This window comes from Solanum verrucosum, unplaced genomic scaffold (assembly GCF_900185275.1).
Source record: "Solanum verrucosum unplaced genomic scaffold, falcon-dt-bn FXZP01000603.1, whole genome shotgun sequence".
NCBI lineage: Eukaryota > Viridiplantae > Streptophyta > Magnoliopsida > Solanales > Solanaceae > Solanum > Solanum verrucosum.
In genome coordinates this window covers 93,234-108,651 of record NW_026020644.1, presented here as the reverse complement: position 1 = coordinate 108,651, position 15,418 = coordinate 93,234, and the positions used below count along the sequence as shown (strand labels likewise).

At 31.7% G+C, this 15,418-nt stretch overlaps 3 protein-coding genes and 4 non-coding genes across 7 annotated transcripts; 4 read left to right on the top strand and 3 right to left on the bottom strand.

Moving 5' to 3' along the window:
* Nucleotides 1–341: 341 nt before the first annotated feature.
* Nucleotides 342–424, bottom strand: LOC125812125 (small nucleolar RNA Z159/U59). Its single transcript, XR_007441970.1, has one exon. It is a non-coding gene; the product is annotated as a small nucleolar RNA Z159/U59 (small nucleolar RNA).
* A 138-nt stretch (nt 425–562) lies between these two features.
* On the bottom strand, nt 563–648 carry LOC125812124 (small nucleolar RNA Z159/U59). The gene has a single exon (XR_007441969.1). It is a non-coding gene; the product is annotated as a small nucleolar RNA Z159/U59 (small nucleolar RNA).
* Nucleotides 649–2,685: 2,037 nt separating this feature from the next.
* TRNAG-GCC (transfer RNA glycine (anticodon GCC)) lies at nt 2,686–2,756 on the top strand. Its single transcript has one exon. It is a non-coding gene; the product is annotated as a tRNA-Gly (tRNA).
* Nucleotides 2,757–2,768: 12 nt separating this feature from the next.
* On the top strand, nt 2,769–2,841 carry TRNAF-GAA (transfer RNA phenylalanine (anticodon GAA)). The gene has a single exon. It is a non-coding gene; the product is annotated as a tRNA-Phe (tRNA).
* Nucleotides 2,842–4,900: 2,059 nt separating this feature from the next.
* LOC125812115 (cyclin-SDS) lies at nt 4,901–8,703 on the top strand. Its single transcript, XM_049491608.1, has 7 exons — nt 4,901–6,043; nt 6,329–6,490; nt 7,256–7,422; nt 7,780–7,908; nt 8,037–8,217; nt 8,441–8,485; nt 8,650–8,703. Exons 1-7 carry the CDS (start codon nt 4,985–4,987, stop codon nt 8,677–8,679), a joined length of 1,773 nt encoding a protein of 590 aa, XP_049347565.1. The 5' UTR covers nt 4,901–4,984; the 3' UTR covers nt 8,680–8,703.
* A 2,439-nt stretch (nt 8,704–11,142) lies between these two features.
* On the bottom strand, nt 11,143–11,864 carry LOC125812119 (kunitz trypsin inhibitor 5-like). Its single transcript, XM_049491613.1, has one exon. The coding sequence runs from the start codon at nt 11,856–11,858 to the stop codon at nt 11,187–11,189; it is 672 nt and encodes a 223-aa protein (XP_049347570.1). The 5' UTR covers nt 11,859–11,864; the 3' UTR covers nt 11,143–11,186.
* Nucleotides 11,865–13,397: 1,533 nt separating this feature from the next.
* Nucleotides 13,398–14,027, top strand: LOC125812120 (dirigent protein 11). Its single transcript, XM_049491614.1, has one exon. The coding sequence runs from the start codon at nt 13,447–13,449 to the stop codon at nt 14,002–14,004; it is 558 nt and encodes a 185-aa protein (XP_049347571.1). The 5' UTR covers nt 13,398–13,446; the 3' UTR covers nt 14,005–14,027.
* Nucleotides 14,028–15,418: the final 1,391 nt, after the last annotated feature.

The window sequence follows — 15,418 nt, the reverse complement described above, 5'->3', positions numbered from 1 at the left end:
TTGTAGATTTTCGTTGGGTTTATTTTGTGTAAATTTTTACTGTAATTGATTATCATTTAGTTATGAACAATCATTTTAAATATCAAGCTATTGATATTTTTTTAGATTTGTTTAAAAAGAGAAATAGACATTAAAATCCAAAAGATATTTGGATTGATTAGAAAATCTTTTCAATTAACTAGAATGAAATTACATACATTTTTATATGTGGATTGAAAATGTTTATATACTTAATGCAGGGTGGATTGAAAATGAAAATTGCGCGTTAAAATTTTTGTGGATTTGCCCTCCCAATTTCCCAAACAAATACAGAAAATCATATGAAAAATGATCTTATTAGTGACTCTTCAGTTCAGGTCTCCAAAGTTTTTTATCAACATGATTAAATATCAGTAAATGTTACTAATAATCATCATTAGAAGACAAAAATAAGATCCATCTTAACAAATTTAACCACCAAAAAAATATTTTAGTACTCAAAAATATTATTATCAATAAAAAAACAGCCAAATTCAAACAAACAGAAAAATTAATATAGTATACAAAAAAAATAATTCAATTTGTCTCTTCAGTTCAGGTCTCCATAACTTTTCCGCATGATTTAATCTCGGAAGAACGAAAGTTATATATTTGATCATCATCAGAGACAAAATTGAGCAAAATAGCATTAAAACACAAAACAAATAAAATAGAAAAGGCAATCGAAAAAACAAAGCTCGAATTCAAATTTAATGATACCACACATAAAAAAAAAACAAAAATTTTCCTTTGTTAATCTCCATAGATGAATTTGAGGAAGATATCACTAAACACAGAAAAAAGCAATTGAAATTTAATCGATGCGGCAGAAATCTGCTAATAGGAGAGAAGACAATTTTTTTAACCCTAGCCGTTTATGTTAATTTTATAAATATTTGGTGTATTTATAAGGACAAAGTGTGGAAATTATAGAACCCTAGATAGTTTGGGCTCTTCACCTCCTTTTGGCCCATCTTAGGATGATTTGGGCTCTCTTCACCTTTTTTTGGCCCATCTTAGGATAATTTGGGCTCATCACCTTCTTTTGGCCCATCTTAACTATAAACATGTAGATTTTGCTGTTCCTTTTCTGTTCAACCTTAAGATTCTAAAGTTATTAGTAGGGTAATTTTTGCTAGATTAGGGGAACTGTTAATTTGGAGATAAATTTGATAATATTTGAGTAATATAATAAAATAAAGTGGTAAATTTGACCATTTTCTATGATTATTATTATTATTAGTAATTATATAGTTGGTTACCTTATAAGAATCCCATTGTCACCCTAGAAGAAACTTGAAACAAACTCTTGGAAAAATTATGTGTTATCAAGTTCCATAAAAAAAAAAGGATTCCTAACTTGTTTTAAACATGAAAACAAGAGGAAAAAAAACAAAAAATAATTCTTATTTGTATTTTCTTACTTTTTCCTTGCAGGAAAAGAAAAGGAAAAACTCTCTATAAATATAGTATAGACCCTAGCACACATTATTATTAATATACTAATGCCAATTATGGAAGATCTAGCTAAGAAGAAGAGGCTTCTAACAAATGATAGAAACCACGAATTTACACCAAATGTGTTATTGTGGCAAGAAAGATATGCGTTCGCCACTAAGTCTTCTCTCAAGCTCCGTCGTAGAACCAGATTCTCGAAGAAATTAGAAGAAATTCAACTGCATAGAGATTCAACTGAATTACTTAAACGTTCACTCAACTATAACAATTTTTTTACTAAAGTCGCTTATGTTTGTTTTGTATCAAAAAAGTCAATCAAGTTAGACTAGTTTATTCATAAAGTCACTCAAATTTAGTAGTTTATCGACAAAGTTACATAAACTTCATCTCAAGTTCAATGTAGAAAGGGTAATTAAGTTAAGAGTTTTTGGGTTTCCCTTTTGGTGTAATAATAATATGCCAGATACATTAATAATTCCAATCCGATCCAAAAAGTTCCTTTCTCATCTTCTTCCTCATAAAGGTTTATCACAATTATTGTATACTATTTTTCTCTTTTGTTCGTCAAAGTTATTACATTTTTTTTATTTTCAAATTTAAGCGGTTGAAAATATCAAAAATTGCAGTGGTAATTTTCATACCTATTTTCAAGCAACAATAAATAAAAGTTCTTATTTGGAGAATCACTGCCATGAAAGAAAACTAAAAAACTCTAAATCAAGTGAGTTTTAACTTAACTTTTAAAAACTAGAAGACAAAACAAATTGAAATCTATCACGAATACATGACTTTGAAAATGATTAAGTAAACACAAACCTCAAATTATTGTGTTGTTTTATATTTTAATATTAAAGGTATAATGGTGGAATCCATGTTGGAGAGGAGGAAGAAAGAGAGAAAATGACGGTGGAGATGGAGGTTGATAAGAGAGAGATAATTGATTAACATGAAAGCTTGAATAGGGGGATGGTTTAATTGTGCATATAACTAAATTTAAGAGATATGAATATCTGATGTATCTACAATAATATATGGTATATAATATTAAAAGTGGTAATATTACAATTATTTGAAAGTAGAAGTAATGTTACTATGTATGGTAGTGATGTATGTCTAATAAGGTAGTTTAATTTTATTATTGATGGATGTGTTACGTTTCAATAAAATCATTAGAGTAAGTAAAACAATTTATTCAAAAACATGCATCTAGCACCAGTGGTCTAGTGGTAGAATAGTACGCTGCCACGGTACAGACCCGGGTTCGATTCCCGGCTGGTGCAGTTAATATGTTTGCGGGGATAGCTCAGTTGGGAGAGCGTCAGACTGAAGATCTGAAGGTCACGTGTTCGATCCACGTTCACCGCACATGATACTTTTTTATTTCTTCAAATCTGTTTGATTGATATTTCAAAAGTGGACGCTCTGAAGATCGAAAGGTCATGTGTTCAATCCATGTTCACCACACATGATTTTTTTTACTTCTTCAAATCTGTTTGATTGATATTTCAAAAGTCTTATATGTTACAACATATTACTCATTGTCATGATATGTTGGAGTTAAGGATTACAAGTTTGGTAAGTTTTTTTTTCTCTTAAATTAATAGAAACATATCACATAAATTAAAATAAAGTGTATTTTATTTTTGGTAACTAAATTATTTTATTTACCAAGTAGAATTTATCGCTCAAAAAACAGAAATCACAAAAAAAATGACCGAACTGACCCAACACAACTTGCTACATCAGCCTCTAGACATTGCCGCTACTCATCTAGAATAAAAGTTCAAACTCTATAAATATCTATCTAGCCTTTACTTTCAAACTTCTTGCACCTGCTGATACATCTTTTTGATGGTATTATTATTAGTTGTACAACAATATTACTAAATACTAATAATCAAGAAAAACATATGAACGAATCTATACCTCTCCCTTAATTCCATTTTGTTTAGTAATGGAGAGTGGAGAGTATTGCTATGCTCTCTTGGATATGAATTTTTTTCTCAAATAATAATTTTTTTTTAAAAATATCGCTCAGTTTATGTTTAGATCCCTATTTAGTTTGATTAGCTATGAAATTTGAGAAAAAAATATTATAATTTTAAATTAAAAATGTGTATAACATATCAAACCTTGTGATTTTAAATAGCTATATAGAATATAAGAGTTATTAAATATGTCTATAAGCTTTATGTAACTCAAACCAGGGAAATAATAGTACTTTTATACATGAACTTAATTTGAATAAAGTGAAATGAATTATGAAGTACTTATTTATGCATTTAAAATTTTGGATAGGGGTCCATCGATATCTTATATGAATTAAAAATAAATAAAAAATAAAATAAATATCTTATATGAATTCTTATTGAATTTTGCATAGGGATCCACCGACACCAAAACACATCTTTTGAAAGAAAGAAGCATTTTTATTATTTATTATTTTTTGAGTTTCGAATATTAGTTTACTCTTTAAATATTTTCAATTAAGAAATAAATATTACAGTAATAGAATGTAATTCGTCAATAATAAAGATATTACTCCTTGTTATATAAGATTTGTTTGAGCAACATTGTATAATGAATGTGTTCTTTTCTATTATGCAACTTCACATAATAATTCATATAAGATACTTCCTCCGTTTCATAAAGAATGATCTGGTTTGACTTGACACGGAGTTTAAGTAAATAAAGAAGACTTTTGAATCTTGTGATCCTAAATTAAAGTTATGTCAAATGTACAAAATTGCCCTTAATCTTGTGGTCTTAAACATGCTACGTGGAAAGCAAAAAGTAAAATGTTACCAAAAAAAGGAAAGAGGTCATTCTTTTTGAAACTGACTAAAAAAAAAAAGAGGTCATTTTTTGTAAAACGGAGAGAGTATTAATTTATACCAGTCAATTGATTTTGAGTAGTTTTATTGAAATCAGAAGCAAATTATGCAAAAACTTGTAATTCTGTGAGCTACAATTCTCACTCTCAAAACGAAAATATCCACATTTATAGTAGATTATCTTATTTAGAATTGAATAGTCGGTCGACTTCTTTTATAAGATAAATAATTTAAACTGTTTGTACTTTTTAAATTGAGAATATATATATACACACTTCTCTGTCTCATTTTGTGTGATATTTTTCGGATTTTGAGATACTATAAATTGAATTATCAATTATTGTGATTTATAATGCTTTTTACATAATTTATAAATATATAAATTTCATTCAAAAAAATTAAAGATAACTATTTTCGAAAAAATGAAAAGTGTTTTAAGTATTTCTGCACGAGAAAAAAATAAAAGAAAAAGAAAATGTGAAAGAAAAATTAACAACAACGTGACATCAACGTGGTCCCACTCAACCACAGCGTATATAAGCCCTCACACTCCCCATTTTCCCCATTTTCTCTCCGAGCAAACAAACGCCATTAACGGCTTCCTCTCACTGACGCACACAACTTGAACACACTCCGTTTGAGGAAATTCACACGTTCTAAGCAAAGTACAAGCAATGAAGCGAAAGTTACATGCAGAAGCAGTTCAAAAGGCGGTTCAGCAACCTAAGGAAATCCTACCGGCAGTGAAGAAGCAGCTCCGGTCGAAGCTACCTCGCCGGAAGCGATCACATAAATCTCCGATTCTACGTTCATTCCCAGTTGCTGCTTCGTCTCACTTGACAAGTGAAATTTCGCGTCAATCAAGCAAAGGTTCTGTGAATAAGGAAGTGAAGAAGCGTGAAATTGAAGGAGAGGAATTTCGGAGAATTACTAGAGCTTATTTCAGGAAGAAATTACTTTTGGATCAGAAGAAGGATGCTGAAGTGGAATTTTCGGAATGCTCTTGTGTTGATTCGTGTTCTGAAGTTATCGGAAAAATCATAAAAATTGAAGATCCAGTTGATATCTCTCGCGATATTGTTTCAAAGCGGAATAGAAATGCAAAATTTATTGAAGGAACTGAGGATTCTGAAGCAATTTCGAGATTTCTGAAAGCTTCTGGTGGTTTTTGCGGTGAAAGCTCAAAATCCGGAGGGGATGCTGTTGAAGGAAGCAGAAATGCTGCAAAAATCAACCATGAAGATGCCGTTTCATTCAATTCCGTCTTACAGTCGCCTTCGGAGTCAAAATGTGGAAATTTATCAGTTCAATCAATCAAATGTAGTGAAAACAGAGCAGTGGAAGAGGTCGAGTCTGAAGTTTCACGAGTCTGTCCAGAGGTAGAATTATCTGCTGTAGAACAAGCTCATGAGAAACTCGTTGAAGCAGAATTTGATCTGGAATGTTCTGAAAATTTCTCAATTGTTGATGTCTCTGATGACTATTCATCAGCTAATTCTGAACTCCAATCGGAGATATTCCCGGAGAGTTCCGATATAGATCTGTCCGACTATAGTCCGTCGTATTGGTACGACTCCGGAAGCCAGTTCTCTGAGAAATCGAACGCAGACGCTAGTCCTTCACCTACTTTCACGTTGTTTCTTCGGTTCGGTCAACAGTTCTGCAGATCAACCGCCGCTTTGCAATCCACTCCCATAAACTCATCGGAAGATCACATTTCTACTGAATTCACTGTAAGCTATTTATTTAACTTCCTTTAATTTGTACTGAAAATTTACATTTCACAAAATCTATTGATCTCTCTCTAAAATCATCAAATTTGTAGTTCATGAATACTGAGCAGTGGATTGAAACAAATATAGTTGTATCAGAGTAGATAGAGAGAATTTAAATTAGCGGATTGAACTGGTTTTAGATTGAGATAGTAATTATTGAAGTTTTTTTTCTAAAATTATGTTGTATACTATTAGTTAGCCTTAATATCATCATGATTCTGTTTATTTCCTTTATGTATGGAGGGATTGGAGGATGAAGAGGATGAAGAGAGCTATAGGATGATAAGAAACAGAGAGAGGAGGCAATTGTATCTACACGACTACGCCGAGGAATACTGTTCCACTACGGACTACGGCGATCTAATCGTGCAGCAACGGTTACAGATGGTTCATTGGATACTCGAGGTTAGTTAGTGATGAACGTGTTTACTCCCCGCGTTCCTTTCTAGTTGATCTGAAATGCAGTTAAAAATTTCTCTGGAAGTTGATGCTATTAGCGAATCAAATCAACTTTTCGTGCCATATAAATTTACGGCTTATAGTGCATGTGGAAGTTATATTTTTTAACAACTGGTAGAAAGATAATAGAATCCACCTTGCACGTGAGCCTATAATGCTGTCCATATTGCTTGTGTGCGCTTAAATATTAGTAGTACCATTTTTCTGAAATAAAGTAACGGTCCATAGAGTATAATAATTGAAGATTAGTTTGATAGACATTACTATAAAATATTAAAATTTTAAATTCATGAGATCTTAGAAAGTTGAGTAGAATAATATCATCAAACATTTTGGAGAGTTCGATTATGGAAAGGATGCCATGTAAGTTGAAACAAATTGAGAGTAATATAACTCGATACTATTTCCCTTTTGTTCATAGAGTAACTCATTGGGAGGATAATTATAAGCAAAAAATAAACTGCTGTTAGGACTTTGTAATGAAAAAAAATAAGAAATTTGGATCCACTGGCATTTCAGGCGTTTACCACAAGATGGCCCTAAAACAACATGGTTCTGGGAGTAGTTCAAGGCATCTAAGATTCCCATTTTTGTCTGCAGAGAACTGCAATACAAATGAACTAAAAATTGTTTCAACAGCCTATACATACTAATGTCACTAGTACTTTGGCACTTTTCCCTTATCTAATGCTGGACATATTTCTTTTACAGCAAGCCACGAGGAAGGACCTTCAGAAGGAGACGATGTTCCTAAGTGTCAACCTCTTTGACAGATTTCTAAGTAAAGGATACTTCAAAACCAAAAGATGCCTTCAAATTGCTGGCATAGCCTGCCTTACTCTGGCAGTCAGGATCGAAGAAAACCAGCCTTTCAACAGGTAACATCTCTTGCTCTGATATTAAATCCAGGATTGTTCACTTGAGAGCAACTAGAGTATATAGTATCGTAATGAAATGTCGAAAGGAAGTGCATATAAGCAGAGCCTCAAAACCAATTGTAAAATCTGAGGGAGCTCAGCATTGCAAATTACCTTGCATTCATTTTTTCGGATGTTACTTACTGGGAAAAATAGTAAGAAATTCTCAAAGGAAGTTCAAATTGACGAAGCTAAGGACATTACAGTTTAAAAGTCTTGATATTTTACGTTCCCTATCATTATTAAAGCATACTAATCTTCTTAGGTCTCATTTGCTGAAAAGTTATTTAGTTGACAAGTTCACTTCTTTCATTTCAGCATTCGCCAGAAGACATTCTCTGTTGCAGGCACTGCATATAGCTGTTCTGAAGTGGTGGCTATGGAGTGGCTGGTACAGGAGGTCCTCAACTTCCAGTGCTTTCTTCCCACAATCTACAACTTCTTATGGTACAACGGTTAACCATGTTATACAATTGCTTAAATTTGATACTTGATGACTTAGCCTTAACATACACTAACTGAAGAAGTAAAGAGTCATGCATCTATTTTATTTGGCGTTTGTCACAACTGCACAGGTTCTATCTTAAAGCTGCTACAGCTACCGAATATATGGAGAGGACAGCTAAATACCTGGCAGTCCTAGCTTTGTTGGGTCATGAACACTTGTGCTACAGACCATCAACTGTAGCTTCTGCACTGGTGATTCTCGCTTTATCAGCTGCCAATCTTTATGCCTCATGCCATTTGGTCACAAAGGTAACTTCTGAAACACATAAATATTAATCCAAGTGAAATAAGTTTGTGACTTTCTTTTAACTTGGAAATGTATCGTCAAGGAAGAATCCAAGTATATTCTTAAGCACTATTTTATCTAAAATTGTGCTTTGCATTTGCACATTTTCTATAAGTGTAGAGAGTCATGATCAGTAATGCATTTGAAAACTCTAATTCACATGCTTTTTCATCTCTTCATTGACAGACTCATGCCAAAATAAAAGACGAAGATTTACCTGAATGCATCAAGGTACTATATCCCTACCTAGCAATATTTAGCTCATCTTGTTTCTCTGCAGAAAAACAGGCAGACCCCGAGTTTTGTATAATCAAAGTTGTGATATTAGTAAATGAAGTTACTGCTTTTAGCTTATCAAAGAAGTTTTTTCCTAATGGCATATTCATACATGACAGAGCTTGGAATGGCTGGTGAAGTACATATGATATTAAAGTGGATCAGCATCTCAGTCATTCTCTCATATTTTGGAGTTAATCACCTTATCTTCTCATTCTTTTGCCGAAACTTATTCTTAGTCTCTATTCTCAAAGTCGCGGGTAATAACTTCAAGATATTCTGTTGAAGTTTGATCAAGTGAGGCTTACTTCATTATTTTGTCCTTGTAACAATACCAAATATACATTTTATCCCTACTGTCCTTACTTAGGAAACAAGGATGTAGAAAGAACTTAAAGTCACTATTGTATTCAGAAATGTAGAAAGAACTTAAAGTCACTGTTGTATTCAGAAAGTATTAATTACTATAAATAATTGTTTAGTTGAAAAAGAAAATTTGTGATCTATTTTTCAACTCAAATGTTGAAGGATAAGACTGAATATCAAATGAGAGAGAGTTTGTCAATGGCAAAGCCACTTGATACCTTTAGGTATGAGATTTAAACTGTAACTTCCATACATAAAAGCTAGTATTTTGCGAGCGTAGCCAACAGATTTATAATGCATCAACAGGTTAATTCTCACTCTCCTAGTTTTATTCTAAAATCGCTACCTTACAAGTTACAACCATAACACAGTTCCAGGGACAGAGAAAAATCAGAACTAGTACTTGAAGCCATATTACTAATTGTTGCTACATGCATCAGCAGCAAGATCATCCAGCTCGGAACTAAAATCTACGATAACATAAATTGTTAACATTCCCTAATTTGTCTAGCTTGATCACTGTGAACTTCTCAGCAATTGTTTCCGAGGCTTTGTTGCTGGTCACAGGTTCTTATTCTAGCAGAGATCTCAGTCAAAGGGCTGCAAGAATGCAATTCAATGAGTTGTTTTGTTGGAATATCTCCAATATCACAGGGACTAAATATGCGAGACTTGGGAAGTGAGAATCTATGGCCCTCCAGTGCACCTAGTCTTACTTTCAATAAGTAGGACTTTGAGTCTGGAGAACCCCTCTTCATCTGGTTCTCATTCTGGTTCCTGGAAAGCATATATTTTCAGTTTGAGCACTTCAATATTTGGTAACATGCCAAGAATTCTATCATCTTCCCATGGTATACGCTAGCACTTAATGTCAACTTGTTGAGCTTTAGCGGAAACACATTCCAATGTCTGATGCAATTAATGAGGTTGAAAGTTTTCAATATTTGGATTGAAAAACAACTTTAGATTTTCCAGATGTTGCAATTTTTTTTATTATTGAGAGCATTGCAATGCCAATCATCAATATTGGAGGAGTTCTCTTCTGTTTCCAAAATGGTCAATGTCTTTAAGTTGAGAACTCTAGCAACAAGTCCAGGGGAATTACTGGCTGAGCTTATTTTAGAGTGTTTGTATGTTGTCTATGAAAAGAACCTTGAAATGGGTGTGCCTTAGCTACATCATCATCCAGATTCTTGAGCTTGAAGATTGATCTGGGAACTGGGAAGCTTACCATGAACGGAGAGCGCGATTAATGAACTATATAGCTAATTAATGACTTGAATAGGGAAGTAATATATGAAAGAAATGGTTGGCCATTTCCAACACCTTGAGCAATTTGAAACCATGCAATGGAGAAAGGAGTCCAATAAAAGTGTGGATGCTTTTGATAACAAGAAAGATATAACATGTAGATTTAAATAAGCATATGATGTGTATGCAAAGATATCCAAATGAAAATGAACCCCTAGAGGAAATTTTTCCTAATACCTTCTCACAACATGCAGGAGTGTTTGTTTGTCAGCTTCCTTATAAACAAAAGTTGTGAAATTTATCTCATATAGAAATGAGAAGTAATAGGAGAAATGGGATTGGACCTAAGAAGACCTAACTGTGCTAGTTTGGGCCCCCTTGTCTAATTCGAATTGCTGGAACCAAATTTGAGATTTCCATATGGGTTGTTGATAAATAGTACAACTAAATTTATTAAAGTTTCGTATGACTGAAGTTCAAACAAAAATGACATAAAATTAAATTTAAAAGCTTTGTAAGTTATCTACTTGTAATCCAGCATATAAGATAACATTATATAGTCTAGAAATTGGTTACTTACCCATTGAATGACTTCGGTATACAACTTTCCGAGCTCACACTCGGAAAAAGAAATCATACTTCCTCCTGTTTCAAATTATTCGTCATATTTCTTTTTTTGAAATTCAAACTACATAAATTATGTCCATCATTCTAAGAAGTAATTTTTCCCCATAATAATATTAGAAGAATTATAACTTATAATAATTTTCATTTAATTTCTTAATATATAACTTTTAATTTTAAAATATTAAATTAATCTATAAGTTCTTCTCCACAGAATGGCTAGAGCAACAAGCGAGACAACTATTGAAACACGAGGTGGGGAGGTGTATATCATACGAATCATGCACCAACCTCATAGACTATGACAAGGATCTGAAGATTAATCAAATAAACTCTTGAAAAACAAAACATGACTGGTATTTTAAATGGAGTATATTAGAAGAAGAAAAATGAAAAGTACAATTGATCTTTGCTACTAATTCAACACTTTTTTGAACCTAACAACAAGTGGTTCATCATTCAACCCAAGCCACTTCTTCCCATTCTCATTAAAAACACCAACATTCTCACACACTACCTTACAATTACTACTGCAAACTCTAGGACAAAACACAATTTTATAACTCTCATTATTCCCATACCTTTCTATTTTAAACCAATTGCTTATTGTATCAATCCCCGGCCGGCCAGTCATGCCACCACTCATAACATACCTCCTTCCCGTTCTCTCGTCCGCGCCACCGACCTTCCATGCCGTGGATTGAACACAAATTGTGGAAGCAAGAAACACAATGTTTAAATCAGTAGATAAATTTATGACTTGTTGGTTATTGTCAATAGGCATAAACCTTGTTGGAAGTCCATTTGATGATTCAACATTTTTTTGTATGACATAAAATGGACATGGCATATTTTTAGCTTCTAGTGCTAGGCCACCAACTCCTCCACTACTACTACTACTTCCATTTTGATTAATTGGTAAAATTGTGTATTTTAAGCCAATTTGTAGCTCATGACCATCAATGTCTAACACTGATGTGGAGGTGGTAATTGGTGTTGTTGATGGTTGTTGGCTAGTTGTGAGGTAAGATAATGAGAATAAAGTTTGGAGTATGAGTAGTAATTTTAGGTAGTTTGTAGTACTCATTGTGCCTTTCTTGGACAATGTGAGTACTAAGTGATCAACCATTGTTTATATAGACTATTTGAATACAAAACGGGTTGTGGTGAAATAATAAATGCCTTTTTTTCTTTAAGTAAAGATCTCGTATTAGATTTCTGGATATAAAATTGTCTTTTTGTAGGGAATGATTTACCCTCAAAGCGAGACTTTTAACACGTATTTGAATTAATTGAACTCCAAAATGAACCGATTAAAAAAAATCATAGTGTCTTTTTCTTTCTGTTATTTTGTACAATTTCTACTTGTATAGGGACCAAAAAGTGACTTGGTCTCATGAAGAAAATGAAATAACATGCCATCACCTTGACTTGCTTAATTACAAGTGTAGAGGCATCCATGTGACATAATGGACGAAATGAATGCTTTCAACATGAAGAAAATGTTGGTGAGTTGTTTTTTAAGTTGCTCTTTCTTCATTAGTAAGTTGCATGCATGTGGAATGTAAATATGCGTTTTATTTGATCATGCTATATAATCTATATATATATATATATTTACCCACTACACCAACTTGGTTGAGTAATGATGCAACCATGTTTCCTCTTCTAAAAGTTTGTTATTGATTAATTGGTTGTGACTAATTAGTTGGGGTTTCTTTAGATCTTTTGCATAAATGATACTTTACCATAGGTTTGATAAACAAAATATTTGGCGTTTACACAGGATTCGAAGCAAGGTTAGACTTTAAGAGGATGATGTAATTGATACGACTGATATCATAATTTAACTTTGTGATCTATAGATCATACAAAAATAACTTTATTGTTATTTTAAGGTTTTCATTCATCCAAGATTTGAACAATAAACAATTGAATATATATTTTGGTGATTAAGAATACAATACAAATCATAGTATCATAAAATTTAAATCCACTTCTAAAAAACAATGTTTTTTTAATTAGACTTACATTACCTCAAAAATTCGTTAGAAAAGAACACTCCAGAAATATTTTCAACGGACTTCCAATAGATTTCTAACAAATTCTCGATGGACTAATCCATCAAAAAAATGGACTGATTTCTAGTAGTACCTTGAGAAATTATACAACTAGACCTTCACTATACATTCACATTAGAATGCAACAAGATCATATTCAGTAAAATTTCATAAAATGTGATCTGAGGAGAATAATATGTATATAAACTTTATTCTTATCTCTTGAAGGTAGAAAGTCTATTTCCTAAATAACCCTCAACTAATTAGGCACCCAAAACAATGTGAGAAAAAAAAGGATAGAATTATGTAAGTGAATTTTTTTTAACTAAGTTCCTATTTAACAAGCAAGACATGATCAATTATTAGGGGTAAATTAATTCCTTGATGCACAAAAAGCTCATGCAAGTTGCAACCTATATATGGTTTAGGTAGAAAAAGCAAAAAAGGTGGATTAAGTAACCAAAACCTTTAAAATTTTAACAAAACCCCCTAAAATTGAACAGTATTAAAAGCAACACACCTTAAGACAATCATACCTCAAAATCTTATTCCTCAATCAACTTAATTTCTCTTTTGAAAACCAAACAAATCAAATATATACCACTAGTTATAGTCATGATAGCAAGAATCATTTTTTGCATTGCAATTTTATTAGCAATACTTTCAGTAATTCTCCTTGCAATATTCTCACCAATACCTAATCAAAACAAATCAAAAAATCCCCCTTGGGTTGATTTATCCCTCTATATTCAACAACCTCGAATCCCCTCTTCCAATTTCCCCTCTCAAAAAGCGCCAACAGACTTTGGCGCTTTAATTTTCCATCGCCTTCTTACTGAAGGCCCTGAAAACACGTCTCGTATAGTTGGAAAAGCGCAAGGTTTCATCATCCCAATTCAAGATTTCGCAAATTCCGCGTTTAATATTATTTATCTTACATTTAATTCAAAAGAATTTAGTGGGAGTCTTAGTGTTGAGGCTAAGAGTTTGACAAATGATAATAACATGTTGAATGTTGTAGGTGGTACTGGCTATTTTGCCTTTGCTCGTGGTCTAGCTATTTTTGCACAAACAAAAATGGAAAATATTAATTCTGATAATTTAGAAGCTAATTATTATCAATTAAAGCTTCAATTGAAATACCCTAATAAATCCAAAACAATTCCAAGATGAATTATTAGCAACTTGTTAAATTATCCTTTATTGGTTCTTTTTTATATTTTTATTTTTATTTTTATTTTACCTTTTTGCAACTCCTTAGATAGGAATATGAGTAGTTTCACATGACTTTGATAGTACTCTCGATATCTTATTAAAGCTTTGTAACTCGTGGCTAAGCCCAACCTCTGAGTTAATATCTCATATGGTCACTCAATTTGGAATAGTTCACTTAGAAAGTTACTCAACTTTGAGTTATTCACTTGGAAAGTCACTCAACTTTATTTTATAATGCAAAGTCACTCAAATATTGGTATTTCACTTAGAAAGTCACTCAACTATTGATAAATCACTTAGAAAGTCATCCAACAAATTTGAATAATCTATTCAATAAGCTTTATTGAAATCTAATTTTTATTTTAAACTATTTTTAACAAATAATAAATTTTTTTATTTTAATTATCTTATTGACTCACTCCAATTATTTAACTTACAATTATTTTTTTTTTAAAAACGTACATCAGCATAGACTTAAATATGCTGAAAAATGATCCAAAAAAAGAAGAAGATTGGAATTGAACGGAAGTAATTAAAAAAAACGCACAGTAGCATATAGCAATCTTTTATTATTTTTTAAGAAAATAGTTTTAAAATATTCAACAAAATTTTATAAAATAATTAAAGAGCATCTTTCTGTTAAAAAAAACAGTTTAAAACAAAAATTGTATTTAACAAAATCTAATGAAAAAATTATTTAAATTAGATGGGTGACTTTCTAAGTAAAATATCAATAGTTGAGTGACTTTCTAAGTGAAATGACAATAGTTGAGTGACTTTTGAATTATAAAACAAAGTTGAGTGACTTTCTAAGTAAATTATTCAAAGTTGAGTGACTTTCTAAGTAAACTATTCAAAGTTGGGTGACCTTCTGAGATATTATCTCCCCAACCTCTATAATGTAAAATAAATGCAAAAATGTCTCTTTAAGAAAAGAATTTGAAAAGAGCTAGATTTAAGAGTCTGTTCGGAAGATTTTAGAATTTATGACTTATAAATTATGATTTTTAATTTATGATATTTTTTTCTGCTTTAAATTTTTTATTTATTTTACCAAACGCTTTAAAATAATTTTGAAAACTATTTTAACTTAAAAATATCTAAAATAAGTCAATTCAAACTACTTATACTCAACAATTGTCCTCCTTTCTTTTTTATTCTAAATATATGAATATAATTTTTGGAGAGATATTTACTTTATGAGATTGTCAATTATATAAAGGAGAAAGCAATAACACATGAAGGCAGCTACTTTTGCTCTGAATCGAAAAGATCGATTTGATTTGATTGTTTTATCTATATAGCATAAATTGATGTTGCTCATTATTGTACTATATTTATCATAAAAATTTAAGATATTTAATTCATAAAT

Bases quoted from the DNA above. Each gene is read 5' to 3' on its own strand.
- LOC125812120 (XM_049491614.1), top strand. From the start codon at position 13,447: ATGATAGCAAGAATCATTTTTTGCATTGCAATTTTATTAGCAATACTT.
- LOC125812115 (XM_049491608.1), top strand. From the start codon at position 4,985: ATGAAGCGAAAGTTACATGCAGAAGCAGTTCAAAAGGCGGTTCAGCAA. The intron at 7,423-7,779 runs GTAACATCTCTT...CTTTCATTTCAG, and splicing joins GAAAACCAGCCTTTCAACAG to CATTCGCCAGAAGACATTCT. The intron at 8,218-8,440 runs GTAACTTCTGAA...CTTCATTGACAG, and splicing joins CATGCCATTTGGTCACAAAG to ACTCATGCCAAAATAAAAGA.
- LOC125812119 (XM_049491613.1), bottom strand. From the start codon at position 11,858: ATGAGTACTACAAACTACCTAAAATTACTACTCATACTCCAAACTTTA.